This window comes from Pholis gunnellus (genome assembly GCF_910591455.1).
Source record: "Pholis gunnellus genome assembly, chromosome: 16".
Classification (NCBI taxonomy): domain Eukaryota; kingdom Metazoa; phylum Chordata; class Actinopteri; order Perciformes; family Pholidae; genus Pholis; species Pholis gunnellus.
In genome coordinates, this window is record NC_136543.1 from 2,221,749 (window position 1) to 2,240,483 (window position 18,735).

An 18,735-nucleotide genomic window follows, 5' to 3' on the forward strand; every position below is an offset into this window, starting at 1 on the left:
TCTTCACAAATACCTTGGCCATTATCTCTGCCTTTTCCCTATTGGAGACCGCAGTTTCCTCGTCAGATGTCAAAACTGGGTAATCCCATTCTCTTCTATCTCCTCCCATCCTCTTTATCATTCCCCATACCTCTCCCACAGGAGTAGTTCTTCCTATTTTATGGCAAAAATGTCTCCAACTACCTCTCTTAGCTTGTCGTAGTGTTCTTCTCACCACTGCTTGTGCCTTTTTATATTGTATCAAATGCTGCATGTTATGGGTTCTTCTGACTTGTCTGAATGCTTTGTTCCTGTTTTTAACAGCCTGGCAGCACTCCTCTGTCCACCATGGAACAAGTTTCTTATGTATCCTATTTTTACTCCATCATATTTTACACATATTACTGGGTGATTCAATATTTCAAAAACACAAATATTGACAATTTGTATAATTTATTATTATTATTATTATTTTGTATTATTTGTGGCTCAATAGAGGGCGCCGTAGCACCCTATGTTGACCAGCATCCACTGCTGGCATCATTGAGTCCATCCTCTGCTCCTCCATCAGTGTCTGGTACGCTGCAGCCACTGCCAAGGACAAGGGCAGACTGTGGCGTATCATTCACTCTGCCACGATAGTGATTGGCTGCAATCTGCCCTCCCTCCACAATGTGTTCGCCTCCAGGACACTGAGGCGAGCAAGAAAGATTGTAGCCAGCCCCTCTCACCCTGGACACAAACTCTTTAAATCCCTTCCCTCTGGCAGGAGGCTGCGGTCCATCAGGATCAAGACCTCACGCCAAAAAAACAGGTTCTTCTCGTCTGCTGTTGGGCTCCTATTAAAACTGAGCCCTATTTTCAGGCCTCTGCTCGAAAATATCATACCCATACTCAAAGGGACTTATCTCTCTAACTACAAGGTCTATTTGAATAATTTCAATGGAATAATAACACGAACACTTGGGAGATTTGTTCATATGTGTACATATCAGTGTATATGTTAGTGGTTAATGCTGAATGAATATAACACACAGCTCAAATTCAGGTTCGCCTGAAACAGATGCACTTTTATTAATTTTCTCGATTTGAAATGATGCAGATACACCCAAATCAACCCTCACAAGTCATAGCACAACAGGTCAGGGGACTGTAAAAAACAAATTGGCTTGATAGAGTGAAGTATGCCTGAGAAATCAAGGTTTTGTACAGGTCAGCTGAGGTCAGCCAACGTCAATTCTGATTTTGGAGGCAGCAGTTATAGCTGTTTTATTGTACTTTTATATACTATATAACTATATATTTCACTTCTTGTATCACTAATAGTGTTCAATCTATCTAATACAGCAGTTTGGCATCATTTTGAGAGCCTAGGCCCTATATAAACTTGTAAAACAGGGCTCATCCTCATCTGAGTTCCAGTTTCACAGACTTCCAGTGAACCTTAAAGAACCTTCTGATTGGCCGATTTGCCCATACAGCATTGAACGCGGAAGAGTGTAAGGAGTGTAATGATACGTTCTTTGAGTTGATTGACAGAATGTAAAGCCAATAAAAAAATCGAAAACCGTGGCGTGCCCCCAAGGGTCAAACCCATTGGCCAAAACTGAAAAGATTACCCCATTCCTTATACATTCTCGCAGAGACTCAGTTTTTTCACAGAACGGAGGAGAGAGACCGGCAGCAAGGATTTATTTTTTTTGGGGGGGGGGGGCGATTTTCAGCCTGAAAACCATCTCAAGATGCGAAGCGTTTCAATTCTTTTGCTGTTGGGCTGAGTTGATATCTGTGGCAGAATAATTGTAACTTTTTAATGGTTTGAAGGAGAAGAATTTGGAAGATATTGTTGGATTCAGTGTGGAGTCCTCGTGCTCTTTGATATGCGGTTTGTCTGTGAAAGTACCGTAGGTGGTGGCTGGGATCGGTAACGGAGAACATAGTTCGCCGTCTCCTGGCGAAAAATAGGTGAAATTGTGGTAGTACTTGTAGTATGTTGTAGTACTTTGTGTATATATATGTTTTTGAGTGATTAAAATAGGTTACATGGTCCATTTTATCAGAATTTCTTCGTTACGTAGGTTTTTGATATATCATAAAATATCATTTCATTCGTTCTCAGAAGTGATTTGTACTACATGTGTGTACTCTGTCCCCCCGCCCCCCCCCCCCTTAGCCCCCCTCGCGGCTCGCAGGTCCAAGAGGGTAAGGACCCCCACTGACTCAGACACTTACATCCTCATGGCAATTACTTACCGTTACACATCATTGCACAACTCTACTCTTTAAATACATACTTGGACCATTAATAACATACTTGTTTTAACATACTCTAGATTTGTTTGTTTTTCATATTTTCTATTTTTAAATGATGTCTTTTACTCTTGCACTGTTTATTGTCAGGCACCAATCACCAAGCCAAATTCCTTGTTTGTGTAATAATAAACCGTTTCTGATTCTGATTGTTGATAAGAAGAATCATTACGAGACATCAATAAGAACAATAATACATTTATTTAAAGAAAACAAAACGTTGTGCTCACAGAAAAAAAAAGAATGAATTACTAATCCGTCCAGAGCAGATTCGGCCCCCGTTAACTCAGTTTCATCACCGCTAAATAATTCTTCTCAACTAGAAGTTTTACAGTCGCTGTTGTCAAAAACACTCATTTGACTTTGGCAACACATGCAGACAAGTCTTTAGTCAAACTGTTATGACGTCAACTTTGTCCAGGAGATTACAAAAAGCATCTTAACAATATTACCCAACCTTTGTTAAAACGGACCAATAGAAAAAGGCAGCAGAAACATGTAAAGGGACAGTTCAGATGTTTAGAAGTGTGGTTGTATGAGGTACTCCACAGTCAGGGAATTACTCCAGCAGATGGAGTTTGAAGAAACAGACAGGAGTATCAGAATTGGGACTAAAGCAATCTCTAGAAAACCAACAGTAACTAGAAAATAAAAACTAAATTAGTCTACTGGATCAAACTAATGACACTACTAAGCTCCCTGCCAAGGTGAGGAGGCATCACCTTAAACAAAGCATGGATCTCTCAGAGCAATCAAGATTTATTGTGTCACTAATCGCAAGCGGGGGCTGATTGTGTGCGAGGACAAAGTTTTGAGTGAAACAATTCAAAAATCGGAAAGTGGAATCAATAAGCAACGCTCTCAAATTAAAACATGCTTTTGAATAAAGACAGGAAAAAAAGCACCAGAGTTCTTCCCCTGTGTTGTGTTAGATTTACCTTTTGCAGACAAACAGAACCACTAAAGCTGGTTGTCTCTTGTATGAGTAATCATGTGCAACTTCAGAGCTGGCTTCATCCGAAATCTTTTATCACACACTGAGCAGCTGAAGGGTTTCTCCCCTGTGTGGATTGTCATGTGTTCCTTCAAATTTCCATTCAGTGCAAAAGACATATTACAGACCAAGCAATTGAAAGGTTTCTCTCCTGTGTGGATTCTCATGTGTGTCTGTAAATTTGAACAATGGTTAAAAGCCTTATTACAGACTGAGCAGCTGAAAGGTTTCTCTCCTGTGTGGATTCTCATGTGATTCTGTAAAGTTGAACACTGGTTAAAAGCCTTATTACAGACTGAGCAGCTGAAAGGTTTCTCTCCCGTGTGGATTCTCATGTGTCTCAGTAAAGTTGAACACTGGTTAAAAGCTTTATTACAGACTGAGCAGCTCAACGGTTTCTCTCCCGTGTGGATTCTCATGTGATTCTGTAAAGTTGAACGCTGGTTAAAAGACTTCTTACAGACTGAGCAGCTGAACGGTTTCTCTCCTGTGTGGATTCTCATGTGATTCTTCAGATATCGACTCTTGCCAAATGTTTTCTCACACTCAGAGCATCTGAAAGGTTTCTCACCAGCACTACATCGTGAATCACCGACAAGGACTTTATCAGGTTTCAAAGAGTTTAAACCTGACTGAGGTTCTCTGGTCTCCTTCCAATCATTACTGTCATCAGTGTCAGTAGAGTCTCCAGTCTTCTCATCAGTATCTGGTCCTTGATGTCTATCTGGATCTGAGTTCATGTCTGGTTCTGGTCCTCCACAGTCCTCTCCATCAGCTTCTGTTTCCATCTGTTCAGTTTGTCTTTGATGAAGCTGTGAGGACTGAGCTTCCTCTTCATCTTCTTCACTCTTCACAGGAGTGAATGAGAACTTGATACCAGCCTCCTCCAGCCCTTGAAGCTGCTCTCCCTCCTGACTGATCCAGAGTTCCTCCTGTTCCTCTTTAATGTGTGGGGGCTCTGGGTCCTCCTGGTCCAGACTGGAGCTCCACTCCTGCTGCTCAGGAGGAACCTCTTCTTTAATCACCAACAGCTGCTGGACGTCTGCAGGAAAACAGTAAACACAGACGTTACAAAGACATTTTTGTATTGAGCAAATAGTCTCCTGTACATACACTTTTTTTTCTTGCCATCATTCCCGCTTACACTCCCTGTGCACAGTTACCAAACAGTAGGGGTACAACGGATCACAAACCTCACGGTTCGGATCGTACCACGGTTTTTCATTCACGGATCGGATCAGCAAAGAAAAGTGGGGGTGGACAAATATACTTTGTTTTCCATTTATTAATTAAAATAACTTCAAGAACACTTCAAGCAAATAACATTGGCCGAGAGTCTTACATGAAAACATGAAATATTTATTTTCAAAAAGATGAGAATATCTACATTGTGTGGGGCAGATTTGTGTCTGTGTGACTCTCACAGAGGGGTGCTTCTGCAGCATCGGACCGTGATGAGCTGTGACAGTCTTTTCCTTTTCTTAGAGGCCTGGAACGACCTTCATACTGAAGTGGGTGCGTGAGGGGATTTCGTAGCGCGGCTCGAGCACTTTAACCAGATTTTGAAATCCTTTGTTTTCCACAACCGAGTATGGCCTCATGTCTGCAGCAATAAAGATCCCAATAGATGTTGTATTAGCTTTAGATTAGTCAGATTCTGCCACAAACGATTTCTTAAATGCCGCGGTGATAAGTTGCTGTTGTGCCTTGGCCCCCGTCGCTGACAGACCAGGGTGGAGACGCTAAATTATTTCCCGGAAGTGATGTCATGACGTAAACAGAAAAACAACATTACAATAACCATCTTTTCGTCTTAAAATAAGCACAAACAAATTATTTAAACAAAGTAGACAATGTCTTTAAAGGCAACACATTCCCCGTCTGACCTATGTGAGGTCACTACAAGTTTGCAGGATTCAAGAACATTCAATGTTCAAAATCAGTCGAAGTAGAATCATTTCTGCAATTGGTCTAAGAAAAGTCTTGACACTGCCTTAGTCAGTCGTCTTCACCTCGACCTTTCTTACATGTCCATCCTTTCCAGGGAAAGTTGCAGCGATACTCGCCATAGGCCAGCAGTTGCGGGCAGTCTGCTTGTCCCTGAGGAGAACTAGATCTCCGACTTGAAGGTTTCTACGTGGCACTGTCCACTTCTGTCTGTGTTGTAAGGAAGGTAAGTATTCAAGGTTCCAACGAGTCCAATACTGGTTGGCTAGAGCCTGGACTTGTCTCCATTGCTTTGTGTACAGGTCCATGTCCGAGAAATCTCCAGGTGGAGGTGGAAATCCTGTCTTTTGTGTAAGGAGCATTGCTGGCGAGAGTATGAATGACTTGTCTGGGTCCATTGACACAGGTAGGAGTGGTTGTGCATAAATTATGGCTGTGACCTCTGCCATTAGTGTGCAAATCACTTCATGGGTTAGGCAAGTGTTTTGCTGAAGAACATTGAATTGAGGATTCTTCTGGTGATGTCAATCATGCGCTCCCAAGAGCCTCCCATATGACAGGGATGTGGCGGGTTAAATACCCAGCTACACCCCTGCTCGCTGATGTACTTCTGCACCGTTTTGTCCATCCCAAGCTCCTTGCACGCTCCAATAAAGTTGGTACCGCAATCCGATTGGAGCTGTTTCGCAGGACCTCTCAGTGCGAAGAACCTCCTAAGAGCGTTTATGCAGCTGGACGTGTCTAAAGACTCAATTTTCTCGACATGTACATCCCTTGAACTCATACAGCAAAACATGATGGCCCATCGCTTACTCTCTGTATGTCCTCCTCTGGTGTGTCTGGTTGTGACAGACCAAGGTCCAAATACATCAAGCCCCAGATATGTAAAAGGAGGACAAGTTTTGAGACGCTCCGGTGGCAGGTCTGCCATGCCATGAATTGATTAACCTCCCAAGATCCACAGTCCTGCTGCCCTGATCTGATTAGGTTGTTGTGGGTGGTAGACCCCAAACGTAGGGAGATAACAGCACTCATCTTCTCTCAGTGGCGGTGCTACCTCGGCATGTCCATGAGCAAAGATTTTCTCCATGAATGCCACATACTGTTCCTACATGTGAGGTTTACTTTTCAAGGTTCGCTGTAGAGATGCGAACCGTTTACTACCTGCGCCCTGTTGTTCGGTAGAAGCTGCTGTGGTTCTTTAAATGGCAGTGGGGCGACCTAACTGTTAGTGTCGTCCCTGTAGACATTTGTGTCCATTATCTTTAAGAAGGTAAGGTCTTGTATTGATGGAGCCAGTTTTTTGTCATGCTCAGTTCGATTGAACACTGTCTTACCCTGCATCCTCTTTGTTATCTTGTCAGGCTTGTTAACGTTCTGCTGTGTCTCCTTGACATGCATGAAGTTTGTGCAGGGTTGACAAATTGAATGACGCCCATTGTCCAGCACGTTGGTTTTGAACGTGTTGACTGTTGGCTTATGTGCATTACCCAGGCACACCTCTCCTATTACTACCAAACCCAGGTCCGTGTGTGGTCCGTTGACTTGTTGCCTGACCTTGTGTGCTCGAAGGACATCTCTTCCGAGTAGGAGTATTTGTGCTTCTGGATCAAGTTGTGGTATGTGCTTGGCAATGTGATGGAGATGAGGCTGATGTAGGACGGCGTTTGGTGCTGGAATCTCGGATCGATTGTTCGGTATTTCATGGCACTCAATGAGTGGTGGGAGAGAGATGAGAACCTTTCCATCCAGCGACTTGATCTAGCTTGAGGTCACTCAAGGGTCGGAGGGTGAAAAAGTTCTTGCACTGATCAACAAAATCTGTGACATCCATAAAACTCCTTGATTCACCAAACTGGGGAAATTCGAATCTAATAAGTAGTTTGGCTGTGACTGCAGGCGGGGATGTGAAAGTGGCATCGTCCTCAGCCATATGTTGACCGTCCGGCATAGGCACGGTGGGAGTGAAAAATCTGGCTGGCCTCCAAGATAAACGATTTCTGTTGAGGGCCTTTTTTAGCTCTTGTCTCCACCATACATCCCTTTGCTCCAAACAAGCCACTATAGCCTGATCGAGGCCCTGCAGCCTGTTGTCTATAAAGCTTTTAGCCTCCTCACCCATTGCCCCAACTGCAGCTCTGAGCCCCTCTTCACGATTGAGTGTGCTGCTTCTTGAAACTGCTTCTTTGAGCCGATTTTCTAAAGGTGTCAACCATTAACTGGAGGTCCTGAAGCTGTTCTCTAAAGCAGTGTTTTTCAACCTTTTTTGAGCCGCGGAACATTTTTTACAATAAAAAAATCCCGCGGCACACCAACAACCAAAAAAAACGTACAAAATGTCACATTGTAGCATAATACAGCATATATGCTGACAATTTAAGTCTCTTAATTTGTTGACACTTACTCAGTGTGAAAGCTGGGCCTGTTTGGATGAACACAGAGCTGATATCCTGGCAGAAACTGAAGAAAGGCACACACAAAGCTCTTCTTCAACAGCTCTCAGTCTCTCTGTTTTTAGTTTTTATAGCAGCCATGCTTGAAAAGCTCATCTCATACAGATATGTAGTGGAAAATGGGAGCAATGTTGAAATAGCTCCGTTTGCCAGAATGGGGAACTCCTTGGCAGCAGTCAACCAAAAACTGTCCAACGGTAGATCAGCAAAGCTCAGCTTTAAACCACGGTCTTGTCTCAGTTCAGTTAGATCCTCCTGCTCGTGCAAAGTCATGTCCTTTCCAAAAACTGTTGCTGAGCTATATGGGTCCCTAACCCAGTCAAGGCATTCAGTGGAGGTTGAGGGGAAAAGAAAACTTCTCCTCAAGAGTTTAAGTGTTTTCCTATTATCTCACACAGTGCAGCAGTGTTGACAACTCCTTGCCATTTCTGGGTGAGGGGGAACATGTCAAGGTTGGAACTTTCAACATGTTGTTGCCAGAGGTGCACTTTTGAACGGAATCCATTTATTTTGTCTGTGCTTGCGAGCAGGTTTTCATTTCGGCCTTGCATTCGTGTGTTCAGTTCATTCAGGTGCTGAAATATATCTGCCATGTATGCCAGCCTTGCACACCACTCATCACTTGTGAGCAGCTTTGCATCATCGCACCTCTCATCAGTCAAAAACACTTTCAGTTCCTCCCGCACACACGGGCCAGCACTTTGCTGTGCGACAACCATCGGACTTCTGTGTGGAGCAATAGGGCTTTATGCTCCGCTCCCATTTCCTCACATAAAGATGCAAATATGCAGCTTTTCAGAGGTCTTGTCTTTACAAAGTTAACCATGCGCACAACATCATTCAACACAGGAGCTAGGTCTGATGGTAAAGTCTTGACAATAAGCGCCTTGTGGTGTAAAAAACAGTGCGTAACGAGAACATCTGGGTGTCTCGCTTACACTCTGCTAACAAAGCCTTTGATGCGCCCGACCATGGCTGCTGCTCCATCAGTGCAGACAATTGTGCAGTTTCCCACTGAAGTCCTCCTTGTTCAAGATATTCTGATGTGACCCGAAAAATGTCCTCTCCTGTTTTTTCTGGCAATGCCTTGCAAAATAGGAAGTTGTCTCTGATGGTGTCTCCATCCACAAAACGCACATTGGCCAAGAGTTGAGCATGTCCACTGATGACTGTAGACCTATCAAGTTGCACTGCAAATTCCCACTGATGCGTATCTTTTCCAAAACAACGCTTTCGATGTCTGCAGAGATGTCACCAATACGTCTGGCAATTGTGTTATCTGAGAGCGGGACTTTAGCTACTTCGTTAACCGCGTCAGGGCCGAGCATCTCGTTCACAATAGCTTTGCAGGCAGGTAGTATTAATGTCTCTGCCACAGTGTGTGGGCTTTTTGATTTGGCTACCAGTTCAGCTACTAAGTAGCTAGCTTTGAGAGATTTCTCAGACACATTTATAGTTTCCCTCATAAAAGTTACCTGTTTCTCAGTTTGTGAGTGCAGGTGAACAAAATAGTCCCTGTTCTTGTTGAGTGATGGGTGTTTCGTCTGGAGATGACATTTCAGCTTGCTTGGGACCATGGCGCTGTTTGATAGCTTTTCCCCACACACCAAGCATAACGGAGTCGGTGCAGTCGGATCCCCGGTGAAAGTGAATCCTAACGAAAGATAACTTTCGCTGTATTGCCTCAAGCTCAGTTTTTTACCACCACTGGTACTGGGCTTTTCATCTGGGTCAGAAGGTTGCCCAGGGCCCAGATCAGAGTCTACATTTTTCTTTTTGAAATATTTCTCCATTGCTGTTCTTCACTGCAACATCTCCTGCGCATCATTTAATTCTACTATCTTAAATTAATAAGGTAATTATTGCGCTACGTACTGCCACCCACTGGCAAGGAAGAGTATTTAATTTTTAAGCCAGCCACTATATTGCAGGCTCAGACGCTCAACAATGGCAAATTATTTGCGGCAACTAAATTAGATTTTTTTGGACCGATTAAGTGAAATTGGACATTTCACCACGGCACACCTGACGATCTCTCACGGCACACTGGTGTGCCGCGGCAGTAGTTGAAAATCACTGCTCTAAAGGCTACTGCCTCCCCATTCTCATAATCATCAGGCTGTTGATGTTCCTCCTCAGTTGGCTCAAGATACTGTCATGTCATGAGAGGTCAATATAGCAGGCTAGGGTGGGGTGGTGCAAGGTAATTAATAAAAATAGGCAAAAATCAATGATTCCCAGAAAAAAAGTCAAGGTTTATTCTTCTTTAACCAACTCAAGAAGTCCAAAACAAACAAAAAGCATCCGCGAGGAGATAAGGCTTTGTTCGACTGAACAGTATTAAAAAACACTCAACGGTTTCACCGGCTACCAGGTCTTCTTCCTCTGGATCCTACTCAGTCTGGTTCAACACTTTTCTGTACGCCTTTCTCGGAGCTCCTTCCAGCCACGTGCTCTCTCTTCTCCCCTCCTGCAGCCATCTAATCCTGTCTTAATCAGGTGCCTTAAATACCCACACCTGGGTGAGTGGCGAGGCCTTCTGGGAGCTGGAGTTGTTGCCTCTGCGGCCATCTTGTGGTGTGGCTGCCGATATTTAAAGGGGAAGTAGCACCCATCTATCACCTGGCCCCTTGTGATGCCACAATACATGGATTCCAATAAGCTGGTTAACACTGAGATATCACTTTGATTGTGCCTAGCAGTGACATGGCGGTAAGGGTCAGCATCAGCAGGTGGAGTGGCATCTTAAACTAACTCAAAGAGAGTGGAGTCAATTTCTCCAGATGTCCCATTATCCACTGCTGCTTTGTTTGGTTTAAGGTGGACATTTCGGTCTGCAGGTATAGTTATGCAATCGGGGAATATGTATGCAATGTAGGGTTGAGGGTGTATGTTATGGGTTGTTTGTGAAAACTGTACCACCTAGCTACCATCACCTACACAATAAACACCTAAATACATTCATCCAAAGAAACACTTGGTGTAAACAATGCAATTTTGCAAGTGAGAGTGCACCTCTCACAAAGGTCGAATTTTAATTATTCGTAAGGCCACAACACAACTTACTATAACTGGGATAAGCTTCCAAATCAAATATTACCTGGGCTGTGTTGGTGTGAAACAAAAAAACTCAAAAATAAATCTTGCCCTCCAGGTTAAACAGTGAACACTTAACACCAATATCAAAATGTATTATTTAATCCTTCACATCCCCATGCTGGCCACCACTCTAACAATTCACCTGATTATATTGACCAAAAGGGAAAAGTACATACGCTAAAATTAAAGGGCACAGGCGGATCTGAATTGGTGGTATACAGACAGTACATCTGACTGCATAACATAGTTGAAGGTACCAAAACACGCTGAAAGGTCTTCTCTATTATTCCCTGACAGACCATTGAGGCATCTTATCCATATTTACAATTTGCATTCCTCCAGTCCGCTGAATGAAAGTGTGTATCATTACCACGGCAACAAGTGCCAACTGATGTTAGCCTATATTAGCTTAGTTTAAATAAAACGAGTAGCCATACTGTGACAATTCAGCATTTTTTTTACTAAACCAATTACAACTACTAACAATCATACCCTTAAGGACCTTAATGCATTGTCACATATTGTCAAATAATAGAAAAATAAAGGCTAAAAAGTGGCACCTGCCACGGCACCTCTCCCAAACAATGGCAACTACCAAGGGAAGTTGCAGCAGCTGCCACAAACAGTGGTAACTGTAAACTATAAAGAAACTAACTGTCACAACTTGCCGCGGCAGCTGAGCTTGCAACAGGAAGTGCCTGTGCTAGCTGCCACTGCCACAATTTGAGCTAGCTCCTACTGGGCAGACTTTAGCGATCATTACAACTTTATGTTGTAATATTTTCTGTCATATAGAAGCTGAGAAAAAAAAGATTCATTGCAACCGAGTCTCACTCCAAACTACATTAAAAGTTAGCAGCCGGAGCATGAACAGTGTGTGAAAACTGAGAGAAGAAATAAAGTGAACCAACCTGCTCTTTGTATCTGGACTTCAGTGAAAACAGCGTCCAGTAGTTTCCGTTGTCGCTCATTCTCATCTTTTGAATGAGAAAGAAAAAAAAGAATGACTTACTAATCCGTCCAGAGCAGATTTGGCCCACCTATTAACTCAATTTCATCACCGCTAAATAATTCTTCTCAACTAGAAGTTTTACAGTCGCTGTTGTCAAAAACACTAATATGACTTTGGCAACACATGCAGACAAGTCTTTAGTCAAACTGTTATGACGTCAACTTTGTCCAGGAGATTACAAAAAGCATCTTAACGATATTACCCAACCTTTGTTAAAACGGACCACCAAAAAAAGGCAGCAGAAACATGTAAATGGACAGTTCAGATGTTTAGAAGTGTGGTTGAATGAGGTACTCCACAGTCAGGGAATTACTCCAGCAGATGGAGTTTGAAGAAACAGACAGGAGTATCAGAATTGGGACTAAAGCAATGTACTGCTGTGGGCATATTTTAGACACCTAAAAGAATCAATATCAGTTTTAGTGTAACACCCAAAATATCCCTTTAAGTGTAAAAATGAAAGACATTTATTTTTAAGAAAATGATTTACAGAAAAACATACTGCTATTGCAGAGATGAAAGCAAAAAAGGTGTCAGGGTCTCCAAACCCGAAAGAGCACAAACCCACCTGCCAATAAGTAAAAGTACAAAAGTATTGGCATGACAAAGAAGTATACTTATACTGAATGGCTCATTTCAAGTACATATTTATGGTAGGCCTGTATCATTGGATACTAATAATTGAAACAGTAATGTGTTCATCCCTTTAATGCTGCAGGTACTCAAGTACAATACTTAAGTTAATGTACTTAGTTACATTCCACCACCGCTAAAGGAAGATCACAAAATTGTTCACAAGAGCACAAAGTTCTTCGTAGATCTAGCCTCTGGATTCTGGTCTCAAAATGCACCAGATTGATGCATTTAACTTTAAAATGTACATTTTCTTCCCTGTGAGCGTGTCCCCGGACACCTCTAGAAAACCAACAGTAACTTGAAAATAAAAACTAAATTAGTCTACTGGATCAAACTAATGACACTACTAAGCTCACTGCCAAGGTGAGGAGGCATCACCTTAAACAAAGCATGGATCTCTCAGAGCAATCAAGATTTATTGTGTCACTAATCGCAAGCGGGGGCTGATTGTGTGTGAGGACAGAGTTTTGAGTGAAACAATTCAAAAATCGGCACGTGGAATCAATAAGCAACGCTCTCAAATTAAAACATGCTTTTGAATAAAGACAGGAAAAAAAGCACCAGAGTTCTTCCCCTGCGTTGTGCCATGCGGTGTGTCAGATTTACCTTTTGTAGACAAACAGAACCACTAAAGCTGGTTGTCTCTTGTATGAGTCATCATGTGTAACTTCAGAGCTGGCTTCTGACGAAAAGTTTCATCACAGACTGAGCAGCTGAAAGGTTTCTCTCCTGTGTGGATTCTCATGTGTGTCTGTAAATTTGAACGATGGTTAAAAGTCTTATTACAGACTAAGCAATTGAAAGGTTTCTCTCCTGTGTGGATTCTCATGTGCACCTTTAAACCTCCATTATAAGTGAAACCTTTCTCACACACTGAGCAGCTGAAAGGTTTCTCTCCTGTGTGGATTCTCATGTGTTCCTTCAAATTTCCACTGAGTGCAAAAGACATATTACAGACTGAGCAGCTGAAAGGTTTCTCTCCTGTGTGGATTCTCATGTGTCTCTGTAAAGTTGAACACTGGATAAAAGCCTTATTGCAGACTGAGCAGCTCAACGGTTTCTCTCCTGTGTGGATTATCATGTGTTCCTTCAAATTTCCACTCAGTGCAAAAGTCATATTACAGACTGAGCAATTGTAAGGTTTTTCTCCTGTGTGGATTCTCATGTGTCTCTGTAAAATTGAACACTGGATAAAAGCCTTATTACAGACTGAGCAGCTCAACGGTTTCTCTCCCGTGTGGATTCTCATGTGTGTCTGTAAAGTTGAACACTGGTTAAAAGATTTCTTACAAACTGAGCAGCTGAAAGGTTTCTCTCCTGTGTGGATTCTCATGTGTGTCTGTAAATTTGAACAATGGTTAAAAGCCTTATTACAGACTGAGCAGCTGAACGGTTTCTCTCCTGTGTGGATTCTCATGTGATTCTTCAGATATCGACTCTTGCCAAATGTTTTCTCACACTCAGAGCATCTGAAAGGTTTCTCACCAGCACTACATCGTGAATCACCGACAAGGACTTTATCAGGTTTCAAAGAGTTTAAACCTGACTGAGGTTCTCTGGTCTCCTTCCAATCATTACTGTCATCAGTGTCAGTAGAGTCTCCAGTCTTCTCATCAGTATCTGGTCCTTGATGTCTATCTGGATCTGAGTTCATGTCTGGTTCTGGTCCTCCACAGTCCTCTCCATCAGCTTCTGTTTCCATCTGTTCAGTTTGTCTTTGATGAAGCTGTGAGGACTGAGCTTCCTCTTCATCTTCTTCACTCTTCACAGGAGTGAATGAGAACTTGATACCAGCCTCCTCCAGCCCTTGAAGCTGCTCTCCCTCCTGACTGATCCAGAGTTCCTCCTGTTCCTCTTTAATGTGTGGGGGCTCTGGGTCCTCCTGGTCCAGACTGGAGCTCCACTCCTGCTGCTCAGGAGGAACCTCTTCTTTAATCACCAACAGCTGCTGGACGTCTGCAGGAAAACAGTAAACACAGACGTTACAAAGACATTTTTGTATTGAGCAAATAGTCTCCTGTACATACACTTTTTTTTCTTGCCATCATTCCCGCTTACACTCCCTGTGCACAGTTACCAAACAGTAGGGGTACAACGGATCACAAACCTCACGGTTCGGATCGTACCACGGTTTTTCATTCACGGATCGGATCAGCAAAGAAAAGTGGGGGTGGACAAATATACTTTGTTTTCCATTTATTAATTAAAATAACTTCAAGAACACTTCAAGCAAATAACTTTGGCCTCGAGTCTTACATGAAAACATGAAATATTTATTTTCAAAAAGATGAGAATATCTACATTGTGTGGGGCAGATTTGTGTCTGTGTGACTCTCACAGAGGGGTGCTTCTGCAGCATCGGACCGTGATGAGCTGTGACAGTCTTTTCCTTTTCTTAGAGGCCTGGAACGACCTTCATACTGAAGTGGGTGCGTGAGGGGATTTCGTAGCGCGGCTCGAGCACTTTAACCAGATTTTGAAATCCTTTGTTTTCCACAACCGAGTATGGCCTCATGTCTGCAGCAATAAAGACCTCAATAGATTTTGTATTAGCTTTAACCCGGTCTGATTCTGCCACAAAAGGTTTCTTAAATGCCTTAAATACACTTGGATTGAATCTTGTATTCGTGATGGACAGTCCACAAATGGCTCCCATCATTTCTGTATTTGAGATATATACGTTTGTTTGAGAAGCCTTTGGAAATGATGGGAGCATTAGCTCCCATCATTTCTGTATGAAACTCATTCTGAGCTTCATCTTAAGATACAGTTACTCTATGGGACTTTTATTTTTAAAAGGGTGGGACTGGGTGGGTGAGAGGAGACATAATCATGTTTGACACACAAACACAGAGGTTATTAAATGACAGGCTTCATGAGAAGCATTCCAGTTAGAATTCATTCTGTGGGGCTTTTATTTTTAAATGTGTGTGTGTGTGTGTGTGTGTGTGTGTGTGTGTGTGTGTGTGTGTGGGGGGGGGGGGGGGGGGGGGTGAAAGGGGAAAAGTCCTCTAAAAGTATCTAAGACCTGAATGACTGTATGATAGAGAGAGAGACAGACAGAAAGATAGACAGAGAGGAGAGAGAGAGAGTGAGTGAGACAGGCAGACAGACAGTTAGATGGACTGAGTGAGTGAGTAGGAGAGACAGACAGACGGTCTAATGAACTTTCCCTGAATATCTCTAAGTCATGTGTGTCTATGTTCACTAATTAGCTCAATCACAAACATCTGTGTGCCTGCAGCTTTTACATGGAGAAAAAACAAATCCTCAAAACCCCCATAACTGTAGCTCCTATTGCTCCTATATTAATACTTGAGAGGAAGGATGACTTGAAGAACAGATCGTGTGAAAATTGTGTCTGTTGTGTAAAAAGTGTGTCTTCACTGGCGATCTAGAAATGGTGTACCGTATTCTGTGGAAGATGTTCTTGAAGTAAAATTGAACATTGGTCTCTATGGAGCATAACGTTGGTTTTCCTGTCAATTAAAGGCTGTAGTGCAAAATATGTAAATCTGCTGGATTCCACAGTCATTTCTTTAGACCAGCACATGATTTGCTAAGTTTTTACCAAAAAATTATGCATGAAGAGTGAAAATTGTGGAGTCAGTGGCAAGAGAAATATTTGTTTCAAAAGAATCTCAAGCTCCTCTTCACTCTAGCCGTGACATATGCAATACACACCCATAATAAAATCTGAAACAGGCCCAAATTTTCCTGAAACTCAATCTGAGTTCATGAAAACTGTGCTAGCTATCAAAATGTCCATTTGGCTCAATAACAACCAGCGTTTTGTCTACGTTTTAAACGTTGAATTATGTTTCTGTTAAAGTATGATAATCAACATGGGTCCAAAGTTCAGTGTTTTTTTTTACTCTCTTCACGCTGAAACCCCATTCAAGTCAATGGGGCAATTTTGCTCAGTTTTTCGGGATTTTCGGGGAAACCGCTGGGCGAATCTCTCAAAAAAATACGTGGCACACTATTCCCGATCAGGCCGCACGTTTTGATGTATATTTTTGCGCAGCTGTTTGGTGTTTGGAGGAGAAGCACATCAAACTAGGCGGAAAATGGAGAATAAGAATAATAGTCCAGCAGGATTACAGTCAGTGTGCTTTGGCACAGTGCCACACTGAATGAACCCGATTGTGACCATGAACATATGAAGCATTTTAGAATTCAACAAGCTGCCAAATCCATGTAGTGTTATCAAAGAACAAACTTGTACTTTATGTTGAAATAGTTTCTGTCATCTAGAAGCTGAGAGCACAGATCAGAAGAAGGAAAATATTCATTGCAACCAAGTCTCACTCCAAACTACATTAAAAGTTAGCAGCCGGAGCATGAACAGTGTGCGAGAACTGAGAGAAGAAATAAAGTGAACCAACCTGCTCTTTGTATCCGGACTTCAGGGTTGAAAACAGCGTCCAGTAGTTTCCGTTGTCGCCCATTCTCCTCTTTTGATCGAGAGAGTTCCTCCTCGTACTCTGCTATCGTTCTTTCAAACAGACCAAATATCTCTTCAGCAGCCGCAGTTAGTCGCTGGTTGACTAAAGATCTCAGAATTTGTACTTTAGACATTTTCACTAAACCACAGAAACTTCTCCTCCAGACAAACTGCGCTGTGTTGTAAGGTTACGCTCGGGTCCGTCTACTTCCTGCTAGCATGCTAACTTAATTAGCTCCGTAGGAAACCAGGAGACAATGCGGACGTTTTAGATGAAGCGAAACAACACAGGGTCCACTCGGTTCAAAGCATTTAGACTTTAAACATTTCCACACAACGACAGAAACTTGTTCTCCATACAAACTCCGTCAAAAACACCGTTTACTCTTCATTCAACTCTGACTAGCGCTGTGTTGATGTCCCCGTCGGTCTGTTTCCAGCTAGCATGCTAAGCTAACCTCAATAGCTTTGTAGGCTACCGGGAGATGAATCAGAGGAAAAACATCCAGAAAAAAAGGTGAACAGCTAAAAGTCCATTCAGACATACAGATACTCTGCTGGATCAGTACTGGTGGCGCTAACTGATACTTTATCAACACAACAAAGACCCCTTCTTATTTTTCTTTTTTGAGGTTTATTGGTGGTTGGCAAACAATGAATTGATGCATTACCGCCACCAACTGGTATGGAGTGTGGATCAGGATGTTTAGAGTTTAATATACAAAATGTAAAAGAAAAGAAATAAGAAACAAAACAAAAAACAACACTTTTTGAGTTATTTTGCAGAATATCCACTACATCAAACCGTACCTCCATCTTGTTGAGGTTTCCAATCAGCTGCCCTCTTTCTTGCTCATATTTCTGACATTGCACAATAACACGTTCTATTGTTTCCTCTTGCCCACAATAGTCGCATTTGCCTGTTTCATGTTTTCCTATTTTGAGAAGCATACTGTTAAGGCCAGTGTGTCCAAATCTAAGTCTTGATATCACCGTTTCCTCTCTCCTGTTCCTTCCTGCACATCTCATTTCTCCCACTTTCCTCTGAACCCGGTAAAACCATCGTCCTTTTCTGTCTTCCTCCCATTGCTTCTGCTTCAACCTCTGTTTAATAATACTTTTTGTTTCTGATTTACTGAAGCTGACTGTAACATCAGTGCAGCTATTTTTTGTGGCCTCTTTTGCAGCTTTATCTGTAGTTTCATTCCCTTTGATCCCAATATGTGCTGGTACCCATAGGAATACGACTGTATTTGAATTCTGTATGCTGTTTGTTGTATTTCTATAAGGATGTCTGGTCTAATGTCTGAATGTCTGTTCTGTAAGCTGGCTAATGATGAACTTGAGTCTGAACAAATGATTGCCCTCATTGGTTTTGTGTCCTCTATCCACTGTAGTGCTATTATTGCAGCATTTCCCCTGTGTACACTGATAGTCCCTCAGTGATCATTTGACCTATTTCAACATCACATCCTGGAACAATAAATGGTACTCCTACCTTGTTTCCTCAACTCTTTGATGCATTTGTGAAAACCTGGATATAACTGTGGTAACTGTCGATATGTGCCCGTATTCTATGCTAATTGAAATTATCCGCTCTACCGTTGTTCTTTTTTAATAATGCAAAGTCTACTGTTGCATCAGGAAGTATCCATGGTGCTATTGCTGGTAATGGGACTGTTGGATTGAAGTTTAATTTATCTATGTTATGTTATTTATGTTCATTTCTGTTGCTCTTTGTGCTACTGTCCATCCAAAGCTTCTTGTCTGCCTCTTCTCCTTTTCGCAGCAAGGTTTTTAAGTTTCCTGTGTTGGATGCTCTTTACTGTGTCCCTGTAAATTAGCACAATAACTCAAT

The 18,735-nt window shown here is 42.3% G+C and overlaps 1 protein-coding gene across 1 annotated transcript; it reads right to left on the reverse strand.

Annotated features, from left to right (window-relative positions):
- Positions 1-2,517: 2,517 nt before the first annotated feature.
- On the reverse strand, positions 2,518-17,351 carry LOC306708504 (uncharacterized protein). The gene is made up of 3 exons (XM_079176346.1): positions 16,819-17,351; positions 13,916-14,386; positions 2,518-4,325 (listed from the first exon to the last, which is right to left on the reverse strand). The coding sequence occupies exons 1-3, from the start codon at positions 17,009-17,011 to the stop codon at positions 3,250-3,252; spliced, it is 1,740 nt and encodes a 579-aa protein (XP_079032472.1). The 5' UTR covers positions 17,012-17,351; the 3' UTR covers positions 2,518-3,249.
- Between the last annotated feature and the right edge of the window lie 1,384 nt (positions 17,352-18,735).